The sequence below is a fragment of the Sinocyclocheilus rhinocerous genome, unplaced genomic scaffold (assembly GCF_001515625.1).
Source record: "Sinocyclocheilus rhinocerous isolate Xijiao unplaced genomic scaffold, SAMN03320098_v1.1 scaffold395, whole genome shotgun sequence".
Lineage (NCBI taxonomy): Eukaryota > Metazoa > Chordata > Actinopteri > Cypriniformes > Cyprinidae > Sinocyclocheilus > Sinocyclocheilus rhinocerous.
In genome coordinates, this window is record NW_015660890.1 from 283,808 (window position 1) to 300,735 (window position 16,928).

The 16,928-nt window shown below is 35.1% G+C and overlaps 2 protein-coding genes across 2 annotated transcripts in view; both read right to left on the reverse strand.

The window, feature by feature from the left end:
• The window catches only part of LOC107725886 (lipase maturation factor 2-like), an 18,437-nt gene extending 15,456 nt beyond the window's left edge, over positions 1 to 2,981 (reverse strand). Inside the window, exons 1-6 of the mRNA XM_016535305.1 lie at positions 2,793 to 2,981; positions 2,601 to 2,669; positions 2,344 to 2,530; positions 1,301 to 1,376; positions 1,010 to 1,199; positions 763 to 902 (exon numbers count right to left, since the gene is read on the reverse strand). Coding sequence (XP_016390791.1) covers positions 763 to 902; positions 1,010 to 1,199; positions 1,301 to 1,376; positions 2,344 to 2,530; positions 2,601 to 2,669; positions 2,793 to 2,853 — 723 coding nt within the window. The 5' untranslated portion in view covers positions 2,854 to 2,981. The remainder of the gene's footprint in view (positions 1 to 762; positions 903 to 1,009; positions 1,200 to 1,300; positions 1,377 to 2,343; positions 2,531 to 2,600; positions 2,670 to 2,792) is intronic.
• An 879-nt stretch (positions 2,982 to 3,860) lies between these two features.
• LOC107725887 (transmembrane and TPR repeat-containing protein 1-like) overlaps positions 3,861 to 16,928 on the reverse strand; it is a 42,288-nt gene continuing 29,220 nt past the window's right edge. The window contains exons 10-20 of the mRNA XM_016535306.1: positions 14,619 to 14,637; positions 12,556 to 12,669; positions 12,231 to 12,374; positions 11,319 to 11,427; positions 11,082 to 11,184; positions 10,370 to 10,505; positions 10,133 to 10,277; positions 8,490 to 8,627; positions 7,983 to 8,105; positions 6,265 to 6,342; positions 3,861 to 4,982 (exon numbers count right to left, since the gene is read on the reverse strand). Coding sequence (XP_016390792.1) covers positions 4,860 to 4,982; positions 6,265 to 6,342; positions 7,983 to 8,105; positions 8,490 to 8,627; positions 10,133 to 10,277; positions 10,370 to 10,505; positions 11,082 to 11,184; positions 11,319 to 11,427; positions 12,231 to 12,374; positions 12,556 to 12,669; positions 14,619 to 14,637 — 1,232 coding nt within the window. The 3' untranslated portion in view covers positions 3,861 to 4,859. The remainder of the gene's footprint in view (positions 4,983 to 6,264; positions 6,343 to 7,982; positions 8,106 to 8,489; positions 8,628 to 10,132; positions 10,278 to 10,369; positions 10,506 to 11,081; positions 11,185 to 11,318; positions 11,428 to 12,230; positions 12,375 to 12,555; positions 12,670 to 14,618; positions 14,638 to 16,928) is intronic.

A 16,928-nucleotide genomic window follows, 5' to 3' on the forward strand; every position in this document is an offset into this window, starting at 1 on the left:
TATATATATATATATATATATATATATATATATAGATCACACACACGCACATATATTATATACACATACATACACATATATATTATATACACATACATACACACACACACACACACACACACATACAATCTGTTTTAAATATTATGCAATGCATTAATTTATTGCATGAAAATGGTTTGCTATTTTTGTACATTACCCATTTACAGTTGCAGTTCACAAAGGAGGGACTTCATGCTGAAAGCGTCACCCCAGCCTGTCTTACAGGCTTTCTCAGAAAGAGGCTTAACTTTGGCCATATGTAGGATATCAGGGTGCAGATCCACTAATGTGAGAAAATAAAACATAACTACTACCAGAAAATGTTAAATAAGTTAGTATGTGATTGAGGACAAGGCAAGTACAAAACAACAATGAACAACAAACGTTTCACATGTTTTTTGTGGCGTTTCCATTTATTATTTCCATATTTTCAGATGTAACATTTGGTTGTTGTTTTTTTTGCACCACATTCAGCAGACAAGCTTATTTATTTATACATATTTTTATATATTTATTATACTTTTATTTTTATTAATATATCCTATACATATTTTTCTAAGAAAAATAATGAAATTACTTAAAAACTGTATTCTTTTAATGAGATTTTTTTCCTTTGTTATTATATGGAAATCAAGATATCTTGTGTATATATTTATGTATACAGACAGACAGAGTACCTCTTCTGGGATTTGTCAGAACCTAATGAAAAAGGCAAATGTTTACCTGACATGCATCCATTCCACCGGCATCCGCTCCGGCACACATCATATTCTCAAGCACTTTCCCTCTGTAATATTTGTTACATGCTTGCGGCTCAAAAACAGTTACATTGACCTCTTGAAGTCCGGAGGCGCGAGGCCCATCTATAAAGAGACAAATTCATCTAATCGCACATAACCATTACTAATGAAACCCATTCCACAGGTTATACAGAACAAGGTTAATATATTCCTGCTAATTAGGGCCTTACTCTCTCTGATGGCGCCCCAGCCGGTGACAGTACAGGTTTCCTGAGGGGGCAAATCACTGTTTAAGATGGCAACAGGCCTCACACACTCATTAAACAGCAGGGGATTCTGCAGTTTCACCAAGGCAATATCATTCTCGTTTGTCTTTTGGTTGTAGTCCTTGTGGGAGATGATTTTTTCCACCTCTACGGTCTTTAAATCAAACACACAAGAGAGTTACACAAATTAAAATGAGACAACTTAAAAGATCCACATAAGAAGGGAGTGAGATGTAAATGCACACAGACACTCACTTGATGGCAGGATTCATTCATATTCTCCAAATTGTGCATTCCAACCACGGCGTTCCACAGTGACGCCTTTTTATAACTGTTCATAAACATGAATTTTAGTTTGTTTTTAAAAAAAATATATGTTTAGTAATTTTTTTAAACATTACAAACATAACTTAAAATCAAACAAGAGAACAAGACAGAAAATAGAAAAAGAGAAAAGAGGAAAAATGAAATAAAATCAAATAATAATAATTATTATTATGGCTCACCACTCCAATAAATCAATCTGAGAAAGAAATGAAATGGGGAATGACATAATCGTACAAACAATGTTTTACATATTTATACTCCAATATGCCTCACATATTTAAACCTCATTAAACAAACCCTCCAATAAGAATAGAGGATATTTAAGCCCATATAAAATATATCAAAAATGGATCCCACCTTCTGTGAAATATGACAGCTCTGCTATAAGAAGCGCAGGTTAACAATCTAATGATACATATTCAAGTATAACCCTATGCCATAGTGCCTTTGAAGGGGCTTTATCCATTAACCAGTTCAAAAGGATACAATTTCTTGCATGAATTTTAGTTTTAAGACACATATGTGACCCTGGACCACAAAACCAGTCATAAGTAGCACAGGTATATTTGTAGCAATAGCCAACAATACATTGTATGGGTCAAAATTATTATTTTATGACAAAAATCATAAGGATATTAAGTAAAGATCATGTTCCATGAAGATATTTGATAGATTTCCTATCATAAATATATCAAAACTTAATTTTTGATTAGTAATATGCATTGCTAAGGACTTAATTTGGACAATTTTAAAGGCGATTTTCTCAATATTTAGTTTTTTTTTTTTGCACCCTCAACTTCCAGATTTTCAAATAGTTGTATCTCAGCCAAATATTGTCCTATCCTAACAAACCATACATCAATGGAAATCTCAATTTAAAAAAATTGACCCTTATGACTGGTTTTGTGGTCCAGGGTCACATATTTGCACTCATAGAGGTTTTATAGACCACTGAAACTACTGTAGCTTACCGTTTGAAGCAGTGGCAGGCGGTAATAACCCACTGCAGGTCGAGGATGGCACCCCCGCAGGCTGGCATACCTGAGTACTGCAGGGAAACCTGCCACGGCCATGAATGCGCCCATGCCTCCTGCCCACCTATAATCCGGCTCTCCTCCTCATCCTTCTCTGGGATAAACGCACGTATGCCAGCCTGGTCTGGAAAACAGTGCGAGTAATCATATGTGCAAGCCAGCAGATGAAGAACGCATTATGAACTCAGCCTTACCATAACATCCATTGCCAAAAATGCAGTTTGTCTCAGCTGAAGCGTTCACATTAGGATTCTCTTCAGCATCTTAAAAGAAATATTACGTTATATATAGTAGGAAATCCATGAGCAAACCAAGTTATTCACATTTTGGGTAACATGATTTCATCATAACGACCAGCTTGTGACATGCTAGTCACGGAGTCTCACCAGGGTCAGCTTTGGTCCAATGAAGAGAGAGTATAAAAATAAATAAACACGTTTTACACATGCTCACAAATGTGTTATTAAAAATGCGAGGAGAAGCGAAATAATACAAAGACAACAACACGAAAAGCAAATACAATCCCTCAACACCTGGCGCAATTAGCGTTTAATTAACAGAGTGGAGCAGTTCGGAGTTTCACCACTAGAGGTCAGCAAAGATCCAAGCTCCTACACTTGAACTACTGGGGATTGAAAGCGTTAATTACTTTCATGTTTTGCACGACAAATCTTCCATCACTGTAAAAATCTGTCGATATTATATTTATAATGTACTGTTGAAAATACGTGCAGAAATTCAAAGTGAGTCCGGCTACAATCACACGGTTTAAAACGTGTTTTGGTTAAACTACGCATAATGAACAATGTTTTTATTACAAATTTTCATTGTTTTACAACAGAATGTGTCTCATATGCAAAAGCCAACCATATGCATACTGTATCATTCACGCAGACAACTCAATTTAAAACAAGTCACTATAGTCTGTGACCACTAGCCTACTGAAAAAGCTTCAGTTGCATCTTTTCATTATGAAACCGTTATATTTCCAGACTTAAAAATCTTTTTACATACTCACATTTTTTTTGTGTATTCTCATTAAACATGGTGTTTCAGAGCATCACTAAAAGCAATATTTACACTTGTAACATGTTTACATATGAAAAAGCTGTTTGTCTTGTTCAAGATCATGCAGGATTCTCCCATGTACCAATGTCTGAGATTAAAAATATTGTTAGGTTAGATTAAATCAAATGTGAATAATATTAATATTGGAAATTCAGTTGAAGGAGAGACTGTGTTGCTAAATCCGTTTCTATATCAGATCTGTGTGTATTTTAATGATGATTTTAAAACAGTGGGATGTATGCCGAATTACAGAACAATGCATTTCTGTGTGTATGAGTACTTTAACACCTGGCCTTGGACAGCTATTTTGATAAAAAGTTATTGCAAACATAATTGCCCACCCAGAGCAATATCAACATCTCCAAACACAACAACACATTCACTGGTATTGGATAATATTTATTAAATAATCATACATTACTTCACATTGGTTTCTGCTATGACATGTTTAGCACGGCTGCTGCTTCTGCCGAATTCAAGAAATGTTCTTGATAACAGTTCCTATGGCAACGAAATGTAAGTGCAAAGATTATGGTGTAATCAATAGTACCGCATGACAAATTCCGGCCACCCAAAATATGACTAAAATCCACTTAATGACTAGTTCAAGGATATGTCATTAGGTATGATATTCGTAATTCCAATTTAAAGAGACTTCAGTATTATAGCTTATGAGGATAAAAATGATATGTAATTCACTGCACAGGTCAATATGCCTTTAGTCCAAGATACATTCCACAATATTGATGCATGTACAAGATAGACGAGATCGAATTAAAGCACATGATGAACGACATTTTTTCCTTCATTTAAAAGTCATCATGTGAAAAAAACAAAACAAAATACAAGCAGACCACCCACAACAGATCAGCCGTGCTCATGGAACACAGTAGACAGCTAGTCATATTTGATAACTCGCAGCGTTTGTCTGAAATGCTTTCTGAGGTTTTGCAATCAGCGAAGCGTAACGGAGCTGCAGTGGTCGAGGGGAACGGCTCCGAAAAAAAATCCCTCTCAGAGATGGTGCCTCTGCTCCGATTCAAACAAGAACAACAAACGCTCAAATAGTGCTTGGGACGACACGTGGGAAAAAAATGATGAGAACTTGTGAAATATGTTGCTGTGAGATACTGCAGTGATGTGTTGAGGTCAATGGTATCTGCGTGGTCCAGCCCTGGATGTAGAGGCTAAAACATTCAGTCTTTTGGATTAGTTCAATCCGAGAGGCTCTCTGTAAACTCTGGAGGGGAAGGAAGTGGTTATTAATCATCTCCCGAGTCCAAACCGTAGTTTGCATGTCTTAGTTCGCCCCCTCTCTTCACCCTTCTGTCTCTCGGTTGCTTGTCCTTCATCATTTGGCCGATAGTTCAGGTCACTCTTTTCCTCTAGGCCCCTTGGAGTTTTTTCTCTAGTCTGTCCAGCTTGGCCAGGTTTTCCTTCAGCAGTTTGGAGCCGGGTGAGAGGAGAAGAGCTCTTTGGTAGTACATTCGTGCTGCTGCATAATCTCCCTAAATAAATTACAAAATTAAATAGCGCACAACAGTTCAGGTTACAATGGCGTGAGGAAATGTCCAGGTCATATTTCATCTAATCAAAAGGAATAAATAAGAATTGAAATATGCATAGTGAGAGTTTTGATCATACTTTACAATAAGGATTGCATTTGTTAACACAAGTTACTGTAAATATACTTCTAAAGAATTCATTATTCTTAGTTAATGATAAATACAACATTTACTATTACACTAGTAAAATCAAAAGTTGTTAATATTATTTAATGGACCTGAGCTAACAATGATTAGGAAAGTATTAGGAAAGATTACAAATGTTTTGCTCATTGTTACTTCATGTTGGTTATCGTATTGACCTATAATAACTAGTAGGATGTGTCGAAAAAGTATCACCATCATTTTATTAAAAATTAAGCACATTCCCTCCTCATTATTAAAAAATCTCTCATTATTCTTGTAATGCAGTAATAACACTTTTTTTTTTTTTGTACATTTAGAATAATTTTTATTTTTTAATGGTTTTAACAAAATGTGACTAAATTATTAATATTTTAGCATTATTTTTACGCTTTAAATTATAAATGCGTGAAATAATTTATAATTTATGCATTTAAATAAATTATAAATGTATGCTTAATTATAATTAAAAGATACAAATTATGTTATGAAATTTTGTAACTCAAGAAAATGTATCTGATTTCAAAAGATGTTCATATAAAATGAGAGTAGTGATTCAATTTATTTATTTTAAAAAAAATGTTTTCGTGTTTTACATATTTTTATATAGCTTATTAATTATTTAATATTTAACTTTTAATTATTAGCATTATTTTATTTTACTTAAAAAAAAAATTTAGTATTTAATTTGTATTACTAGGTATCATAAAATGCCATTATTATTATTTATTATTCATATTAATATTATATTAATGTGAATACATTATTATATTTATATAATGTATTATTATGTCTTCCTTCACATTACAGAAATAGTAATTAATTTTACAAGCTACTGAGAACACATTATCACAAAAATAATGTCACAATTATTTATGGTCATATATTAATATATATAACATTTTTTATAATGCATCATTGTGTTTTCCTTCACATTACAGTAATAGGAATTTGTTTACAAGCTTCTGAGAATATATTATCTTGAAAATAACGTCACAGTTATTTATGGTCCTAACGAAAGGCTTCAGTTTCTGAATGCAAACTATTTCTTTCTTTGAGCAGAACAAAGTTTTCATCAGCCCTCAAAATTCAGCCCTCATACCTTGATATGCTGAATGCCGCCCATATTCATCCAGGCTTGTGATTGGTCAGGTTTGAGCTCAACAGCAAGCTTGTAGCTCTGGAAACATTAGATCAAGACATGACATTTTATATACAGGATATGTAGCCAATGATGATTTCAACAGCAGTAAACCACCAGTGAGAGTCAACCTTTTATAACAGTTTTGGCCTGTGTAAGAAACACGATCCATTCAAGATAAAAAAAAAAAAAGCACTGGAGGCGCATTTAACAGTCTGGCTCTACCGCAGATGTGGTTTTGAAATACCACAAAAAGCCTTTTTGTTATAACTGAGCTTTGAACTGGATAGCAGAATTATGTAAACCTGAGACCAGCCTGTTCTCGTCTGTCCTTTTGTGGTCTAAATAAAAGTAGAAGCACAGGCCAAATATTAGCGGGAGACCTGGAATGAGTCCAGGATCGAAAAACGCAACCAAAACAGTCCTCATGTTAACCAGAAATCCTGTCGAAGAAACTTAGCCCTCGTAAGGCAGCCAGGAAGTAGAGAAACACAGAGGATAAAGACAAAGCTTCCAGTGCGAGATGAAGTCTGGACTGTTTATATTTGGAGATGAAAGGAGGTGGGTGATGTTCCTTTGACAGTTTCAGGGCACCGGCAAGGAACAGTGTGAACTGTGAAGGTGAGAGAAGCAGCAGAGAACACAATTATCCAACATTTAGTCTCATGACTATCAGCAAAACTGATCCATATTCCACCTTATTCTGACTGAGATTTAAACAGGAAGGGACCTGACTGACATGTCAAACAACCAATCACAGTCTTTTGTGTTTATTGTAATGGATATAACCCTGAAACCAAATTGATATGCATCTTGACAAGTACGTATTTGCTCTGAAAAGGCTTTAAAGGTACATTTTCAGTCAAAGGAACAATCCCACTGTAGCCAAATATTCAATTCAAAATGTTAAAAGCAGTAAAATTCAGTAAAAATCTAGTTAAAGATAATCAAAACGTAACAAATATCTAAGATGAGAAAAACCAAATCATTAAAAAAAATAAAATACATGTAGGTAAGCATGCTCATCATGAAATAAATAATCTAACAGTGAAGAAGTTATTTTCTGTATGAACTGCATTTCTGCATATATTTAAAATAAGTTCTCAACACTGTAAAAAAAATCTTATAATTATTTTAATGTATTGAAAATGCAGTCCAAAAACTTTTTTTTTAAATTCTGAAAAAAAAAATCCCTCCCCCCCCCATTTTTTACATATTAGCATTCTTTTTTGCTTTAAAAAGAAAATACACACACACACACATTCATGTTGATATATTTAAATAAAGTTATTGAGTATAAATGGTCATAAAAAATATTTACGGTCCTAAGTTAAGACTTTATTTTCTCTATGGGAATATTTCTTTCTGAAAAATACTATGCTTTTCATAGAAGTTAAAAAGTAAATCAATCAATTTGAAAAACAAAAAATAAGCCTCAAATCTTATGCTTAGAGGACTGATAAAAACCTGTATGTCTTTACTCTTAGATTTTGTAGAAATCCAGACAATCAAATTAGAGCTTTCCATTTGGGTAAAGCTCTTGCAATTTTTGTGTGCGATATGCATCAGTCGGTCCGTGAACTGTCTATAGGCAAGCTAAGATATAGTAAACAAGAATGTGAAGAAAGGGAATATTAGAAGAGCTCTTCGCTCACACTGACAGCTGCAGGTGAAGTTACCTGGAAGGCTCGATCAAGCTCGTTCATCTCTCTGAGCTGGTTGCCCATTGAGAAGTGCAGCTCTGCCCTCACCGCAGGGTCTGACGGCTCCTGCTGCAGTGCTGCCTTCAATGCATCCAACGCCTGAAACACACACACACACACACTCATTAATCTGAACTTCTTTTTCCTGAGTTTCTTTGTCTCTCAGGAGGCATAGAGATTTCTCTTTGAGGCAGAGAACCGCTAAACTGAGTAATAAAGTAATGAGTAAAGGCATGAGTAATAAAAAGAAATTACATGCAATTTATTCTAGTCTAGGACGCCTCACTGAGATTCAATAAAATGTTCTTTGAACTGCCGAATGCAGTGGCGAAATTGGACACGGGCAAAATTAAGATCCGGGATGAACTGATTCACAGCAACAAATGAGATGAAAAAACCTTGTGTTTGTGTTTTCCATTTTAGTACAGGGGTAATAAAAGAGAGTGCGCATGAATTGACGAGCACAAAGACATGTACACGCACCTCAGTGTGGTTGCCTTGTTTGCTGTAGATGGCAGACAACAAGCGGTAACATTCAATGCAGTTGCTGGTCTTTGAAATGATGCCCAGGGTCATTTTCTCGGCCTCCGCAGAGCGACCTGCCATGGCTAAAACCTGTGCCTGTGGAGACAACGAGATGGGAAGAGACAAAACGAGTTATAAAAAGGAAAGAGGGAATGAAAGAGCAACCAGAAAGGAACCCGAGAGGTCCCGGCCTCTGTATGTGAATCACAGTGAAGGGTCTGTGGAGACTCAATTAAGCTGACATTCTGCGCTTTGAAACACTCCAAGCAAACCGTTTTCAAAGACCAATGCCAATGCTGACAATTAAAGGGATAGTTCACCCAAAAATGAAAAATTGCTGTTAATTTACTCACCCTCAGGCCATCCAAGATGTAGTTTTTTTGTCAGTAGAACAGTAAAGAAGCTGAAACCCGTGGTCCTTGGTGATTCATAAACTCAAAGTCAGCGGCTGCACGTTTTTTTTTTATGATCAACTTTTTATTGTCTTTCAAATATAAACAAAATAACATAATTGGAACAAACAGTTAGGGAAGAAGGAATAACAGACATATTGCTAATAATTTGACAGTCGGACAGGAAAGAAAGAAAAAAATAAAAATAATAATAAGCAACAAAAAAAAAAGAGTTACATTATGTAATCATTATTCCTTAACATAATCCAATAAATTGGAAGAAAAATATTGCCAGACATCAATAGTCCCAGTTTTAGCCTTATTTACTGCCGTAAACCAGGGAAAAACATTCTATTTTGTATTAAACTTGCACAGAAGTCAGAGAGCGGCTGCCCATTTTTGAGAATAATAAAAAAAAGCATATCAAGGAACACAAAATTAATACCTGTGGCTCCTGACGATGTATTGAGGTCTTATGAAGCAAAATGATCGCTCTGTGCAAGAAACTGAACATTATTTACTACATTATTACCTGTAATCCATAGCCTCAGGCAGTGGGGAAATCTGATTCTTTTTCTGTAAACTGGTTCTTTTGAACAGTTCGTTTCTATTAACTGGTTCAGTTCATTAGTTCATTTACGTAATCATACAATGACGTAATGTATACATAACTGAGTTATTAAAGCACCCAACAATGATGTGAAAGGTGGATGTTTTGCATGTCTAAAGCATAAAAAAGCGAATAAACTAGCCTTCAGTTCACCTTTTTACATAAAAAAACTCAAAACTCCGGACCATTTGCCTGAGGCTTCGGATTAATGATGTTCTAAATAATGTTCAGTTTCTTGCACAGACTGATTGTTACGCTTCATGAGACCTCAACATATCGTCAAGAGCCTTGGGTATTAATTTTGTGTTCCTTGATATCCTTTTTTTTAATTCTCAAAAACGGGCAGCTGCTGACTTGCATTTTCTGAATCACCAAGGACCACAGTTTCAGCTAAAAAGCTGTTCTACTCAAGAAAAAAAAGTCACCTACATCTTGGATGGCCTGAGGGTGAGTAAATTAACAGCAAATTTCATTTTTGAGTGAATTATCCCTTTAAAACAATATCAAACCTAAACATACCTGGTTGAATTGAAAAAAAAAAAAAAAATGAGAAAGGAAATGGTGGGATATTTTTTAGGCTAAAAAGTGACTAATCTCACCAGGGCGAGCCAGATATCAGTGCTGTCGGGCTGAAGTGTGGCCGCCTCTCTGTAAACCTCCAGTGCCTCCTCGTATCTACCAGTGTTGTAGTATAAAGCCCCAAGAGGGGTCAGGATATCCACTTTACGAACCACTTGCAGTGCCCTGTGAGACACACACAAACACACACACCCACCTTAGCTGTGCAAGCTGGATACACCGTTTAGACTATTCGGTTTCATTTGATCTCATCTTACCTTTTGTACCATAGCTCCGCCTCTTTATTGTCATTGGACGAGCGAAGAAGACGACCCAGGTTCACCATGGCAACATAGTGAGATGGCTTGAGACGCACCGCTTCCTGGTAATGAAAGGCTGCACGATCCCCATGACCTAAAACGGAGACAGGTATGTAGGTTGTGTATAATATGTGGTTGACATGAAGCATGTAACATAACACATGTATAGGGCCCTATAATTTCCATGATGTGTATAAGTTCCAAAACGTGGATGGAATCGTGGAATCCAGTCATAAAAACGGAATTTACTCTATAACTCGGAATGTCAAAGAATTTGCCAAATTTTGGGATGGATAAATCAAGAGTAGGTCAGTACACTTAAATCAAGATGCGATATGGACTAGTGTCTGTGAATATTAAGCAGCAAAATACTATTTAAATATGAATCTTGCATGTTCTGCGTGTCTCTGTGTGAATGAATGGCGCAGATGCGCGGTTCCGTTTACTACACACATACTGAAGCGCATGAGGCTTGCGGTGTTTTCAGCCTCTGCCACCTCAAAATATGAACACATGAACATAATCTGTAGAACTGCTCTGAGAGTCACTTCATGAGCATTTTTATCGTCATATCATATACAAACAGAAACCTAAAGGTCTTCACAGCAGCCCGTCAAACTAGCATCATGGCAGAGTTGATCTAATTTAAAGAGTTCTAGAAGTTTCTTACCGGTGTCCACCAGGAACACGCCGTAGTTGTTATGGAGGTCAGAACTGTCAGGGCAGTTCTCAATTCCCTTGGTATAAATTTCATTTGCTTCTTTTGAATGTCCCTACACAAAAATGAGGGAAAAAAATAAGTATATAAAATGTGGCCTTTATTAGGTATTGCAAAAAAACTGACCAAAAAGATCACTTTGTATGTGTATCATTTACAAAAACGAGCACAAATGACAGAGAGCACGACCTGGTCAGCATACAGAGAGGCCAGGCTGGAGTACGCATCAGCAAAATGGGGACCGAAACGAATCGATTCCTTCAACATCCTCTCCGCCTCTTCCTCCTTCCCCTGAGACCTGCATAACAATATCACCATCATCCTCTTCCTCATACACAGGAATGACACAGACACAGAGGCTGTGTCCGAAACTGAAGGCAGCAGCACAAAAAACATGAAATTACTTCTGTGAACCACGACATCAAACGCTATTTTTATCCTTTCCAGCATTCGGTTGTACCTGGGTGCGTTCCAACCTTGGCATATGGCACACAAAAGCAGCATTCTCAGATTTCCGACACAAGTAATATTGCAATAGCGTTTGTGTATTTACTTCAGAAGGCTACCAAATTGTGTATTTACTTCAGAAGGCTAGGCTACCAATAGGTGTATTTACTTCAGACGTTTGTGTATTTTATGGAAGCTTGTTTCCACCACTGAATAAAAGGTAATTGCAAGTTTTCATCTCACAATTCTTACCTTTTTTCTCACAATTACAAGTTTACGTCTCACAATTCTGATGTTTTCTCAGAATTGTGAGTTTATCACACAATCCTGACTTTATACCAATAAATAAAGCCAGTTATAAAGTCAGAATTGTGAGATATAAACTTGCAATTGCAAGAAAATAGTCTTTTTTCTTCATAATTGGACTTCAGAATTGGGAGTTTACATTTCACAATTCTGACTTCTTTTGTCAGAATTGTGAGTTTATATCCCGCATATATAATTTGCTGAGAAAAAAAGTCAGAATTGTGAGATAAAAAGTTATAATTACCTTTTTAGTTTTTATTCAGTGGCGGAAACATGCTTCCATAGTAGTATTTACTTCAGAAGGTTACCAATTTGTTACTTCAGAAGGTAAGGAATTGATGTATTTACTTTAGAAGGTTGCCCAGGTTGAAGAGAGCTCTGTTGTGTTGAGGGTTAATATCCAGCGCTCTCCTGTAATAAACTTCAGCCTCCTCTGCCTGGTGAGTCAGGGTGCCCAGATTATTCAGAGCACTGGCATGTCGAGGGTACAGTCTATACAAAAACACAGAGGCAATTTACGGATTTACATAATCAAATGAAAGCACTGATTCTTAACCAAACGTATGAAGGAAACTGGGGTATTAAGGTGTATTTTGGCAATTGGAAATGCTTCCATCAGCAGACAAAACCATTCAGTGTCAAATTGTTCTCATGCCCACATACACACACTTACCTGAGGGCTGTTTTATAGTGGTAAATGGCTTCTTGGTTTCGTCCCCTGTCCTTCAGGAAGTTGGCATAGTTGTAATGAACTTTAGCATTGTGAGGTAAAGTTTGAATGCCAGACCTGACAGAGAATGAAGAAAACAGATCAGGACCCAGATGTCACAGAGAAAGAAAAAGCTTATCAGTTTGAAAGTATAAAAATCCAAAAAACACTTCATGCAAAATTACATTAAAAATGTAAAAAAATAACCATGGTTATCATAGTTACTAAAGCTAAAACTACATAAAAAGCTTTTGTTTGCAACATCAAAATAGAAATAAAAACAAATAAAAATTATACTGACATATTTTTAAAAAACCAAAACTAATAAAAATGACAAAACACAACAAAATTACAAAAACCTTAACTAAAATTTAAATGAAAACAGATAATATATATATATATATATAAATTGAAATACATGCAAAATGTAATAAATTACATATTTTCATTAAAAACTACTAAAAATTACTATAATAACCACCAGGGTTATTATAGTTAACTAAAGGGGTCATATGATGCGATTTCAATTTTTCCTTTCTCTTTGGAGTGTTACAAGCTCTTGGTGCATAAAGAAGATCTGTAAAGTTGCAAAGACTAAAGTCTCAAATCCAAAGAGATATTCTTTATAAAAGTTAAGAGTCAGCCACACCTACCTAAAACGGCTCGTTCTAACACACCCCACATGTCTACGTCACGATGTGAGAAGATTTGCATAACGCCGCCCAAACGTTCACGCAAAGAAAGAAGGCGTAGGAGAAACAATAATGTACAGTATGTGGAAAATAATGTTTTTTTTTAACCTTAAACTGCATAAACACATTTCATTACACCAAATACACAAAATAATGTTCTTTTTAGCAGCATCATATGACCCCTTTAACTAAAAGCATATAAAAAAAACCCTGTTACTTACTGATATACATAATCTGTTTTAATTAGTTAAAGTTTAGTTTAGTTTAAAATTAGTTAATTTTAGTTAAAGTTTTGTGTGTGTATACACACATGTATAATTCAAAATATTTATTAAAACAATATTAGTATCTCAATGATGCTAAAAAATCACACTGAAAATAGTCAAATATACAAACAAAAAATCTTGGCCAGGAATTCTGGACAATCTAATTAAACCAGCTTAAAATGGCAGCAGGAACTCATTAACCAACTAAGACAGATCAAGATGGTCCAATAGCTCAGCCAGGAACTCATTAACCAACTAAGATAGATCAAGATGGTCCAATAGCTCAGCCAGGAACTCATTTGAGATGTATACATCATCTGAAAGCTGAATAAATAAGTTGGCTATTGCTACAACTATACCTGTGTTACTTATGACTGGTTTTGTGCTCCAGGGTCACATATCATTCATGTGTGTAGCATAAATGCTGAATGACAAAACAAGTAAAAATAAAAGGTAAAGGGTAGGAGTGATTTTTTACCACAAATAAATAAATAAATAAATCTCAGGAAATAAAATAACTACAATTACATGAATTGATTTTAATGAATTAGTAAGTAAATATTCAAAATTACAGAAGAAATGTAAAAGTTTAAGAATCAGATTATACAAAAACATAAACACTAAATATATTACAGGATAATAAATATTGTATAAATATCAGAAATTATTATTGTTTAAATTATGATATTTTTTGTTTAGTTTTATTATTTTATTTTATTTTTTGCAGTGTGGATTGGCTATTATTATCAAACACTAAATATTGTGCTAATTATTGTAACCCTGGTATGATCCACCAGGTAAGAATCAAGGCTAAAGCATTTAAAATTGCAAACACAAACACAAAATCAGACACATCTGTGAATTATATTTGTTGACTTGAGTGCATATTTGAAGGTAATCATGAGAAGGACAAAACGCCCTTCAATCCTTTAGCCACAGGAAAGGGGCCGATCCTATTCCACATCTCACAAAGTTTATTTTCAGACACTGGTGTCACTGTTGACACGGTCAAAAACAGCTCAAGTCAAACACAATTACATGAATCCTCCACACAGAGAATATTACTTACTTACTAGTGTTGAAAAAGACTGTTGAAGGAAAAAAATGAGTTATATCAAATAGCATATTCCCTGGGAATATCTGTTTCATGTTTTTTTGTTGTTACTTATTCAGTGTTTCTGGGGCTTAATTTGGATTCAATATCCTTCCAATCTAATTTTCTTTCTTTGTCTCTATGCTTTGCTTCACAGAAAGTGACACCTCCCTTTCCCGTCAACACCCACTCCTCAAAAACAGAACATATGAGGAATCCTGCGGCTTCACATACACACTTTGACTGCTTCCCACACACACTCACACACTTCTGAAACATGTGGTACATTCACAGTTCAAATGAATTTGTCTAGTAACTTGAACAAGACTTTTACTGAAGAAAATGTGAATGTACTTGCCTGTTTAAAACCTGCATCCACAATGCTAAAGCATTATTTTTGGTTGCTAAAATATTCAGTATTGCAATGCTCTATGATATTTTGGTCTCTAGATATGGTTCAGATTCTTCCTTCTATACAACTCTATAAGATTGTTTTGCATTTTTTACCAAAATAGTCTCAAAGTCAGCATAATGAAAATTCAGGATGAATACAGGACAAATTTTAATACTTGCCTAAGTAAACTAATTTAAATAAGTTTAATATTTAATACTTAGAGTATTTATTTTGCAAGAAGAAAAACATATTTTATAAAGAAATTATTATTATTATTTTTTTGCAATGTAACAATTTTCCCTCCCAGTTCTCAATACTGTATGGCATTTTGTCACTTGCTCACCAAAGGATCCTCTGCAGTGAATGGGTGCCGACAGAATGAGAGTCCAAACAGCTGATAAAAGCATCACAATAATCCAAAAGAAATTCACATGACTCCAGTTTATCAGTTAAATGTCTTGTGAAGTGAAAAGCTGCTCGTTTGTTATAAAAAAAATTCATCAATAAGATGTTTTTAACTTCAAACTGTTTTTTCTTGCTAAAATACGACTCCTCTATCCATAATATTGCTTTCTCCAGTGAAAAATTGTCTTGTCTGAATTAGGAGAGAAATATGCACAGATAAAGCACTGTTTACAAGTGAAAACAGTCCAAAACAGTTCTAAACAAATGTGTTGGTGGATTTTAATTAATGGATTTTAATTATGAGAGGATTTTAATTAATGGATTTTAATATGAGAGGACAACAAGAGATCAACTTCATACTGGAGGAAGCATTATTATGGATTACAAACTTATATTTTAGCCAGAAGCAAGAGTTTAAAGTTAAAATGTCTTAATGATAGATTTGTTTCTTACAAACATGCAGCTTTTCACTTCACAAGATGTTAATTGATGGACTGGAGGTGTGTGGATGACTTGTGGATTTTTATCAGCTGTTTGGAATCTCATTCTGACGGCACCCATTCACTGCAGAGGATCTATCTGGTGAGTAAATAATGTAATACTAAATTTCTCCACGTGTTCTGATGAAAAACAAACTCAGGGTGAGTAAATTTTTAGCTAACATTCATTTTTGGGTAAACTATTCCTTTATTTCTCTTAAAGTCACAATCACAAAAGTCCTTAATAATCCTAATTTCTTTATGCAAAAACAGATTAATTTGAGGTAAATTATAAAATTTTTATGAGACCAAGTATGAGCAATAGTAACTGTGATGTTCCCCTTATATTTTTACTGCACAGACACAATTAAAGTGAATCAGAGCCTGAGAGCAACTCACATTCCTCTCATAGCTTTTCACTGATGTGTGTGTGGCTGCATGTGTATATAAATGATTTGGCCTCTGAGCCGCAGTGCCGCCATCACGTGCCTGACTACGGGTATTAACAAAGACAGTTCTACTAATATTTACCCAGCATGCATAGAGAAGTACCGCCTAAACACCAAGATAAGTGCCCATCTGATCCTAACACAGGCCATTAAATTCACTGAGCAGCACAAACCGCTCATTACTCATAACTAAGTGTACTCAGGGATGTAATGCTGTGTGTACTTGTATTTATGTGTGTGTATGTGGGCGTTTGTCAGGTCACCGCTACTCCGAATAAGATAATTTTTGAACAACCTCTATTAAATGCCTTGCCTCATTGTTCAAATTTCTGTTTAATCTCGACAGTTTAGATAAATACAAACACACACACACACACACACACACACACACACACACACAGATTTATAACAGATCAGTGGTGCATTATGGGAAGCAGGGCTCAAGACAGATTATGTACTGTTATCAGTGGTGTGTGATCCCCACAGCGGGATGAAGGAGAATGAGGGAGAAAAAAATGGAAGTTAAATTTGTAATGCTTTATAAAAAAAAAAGTCAAAT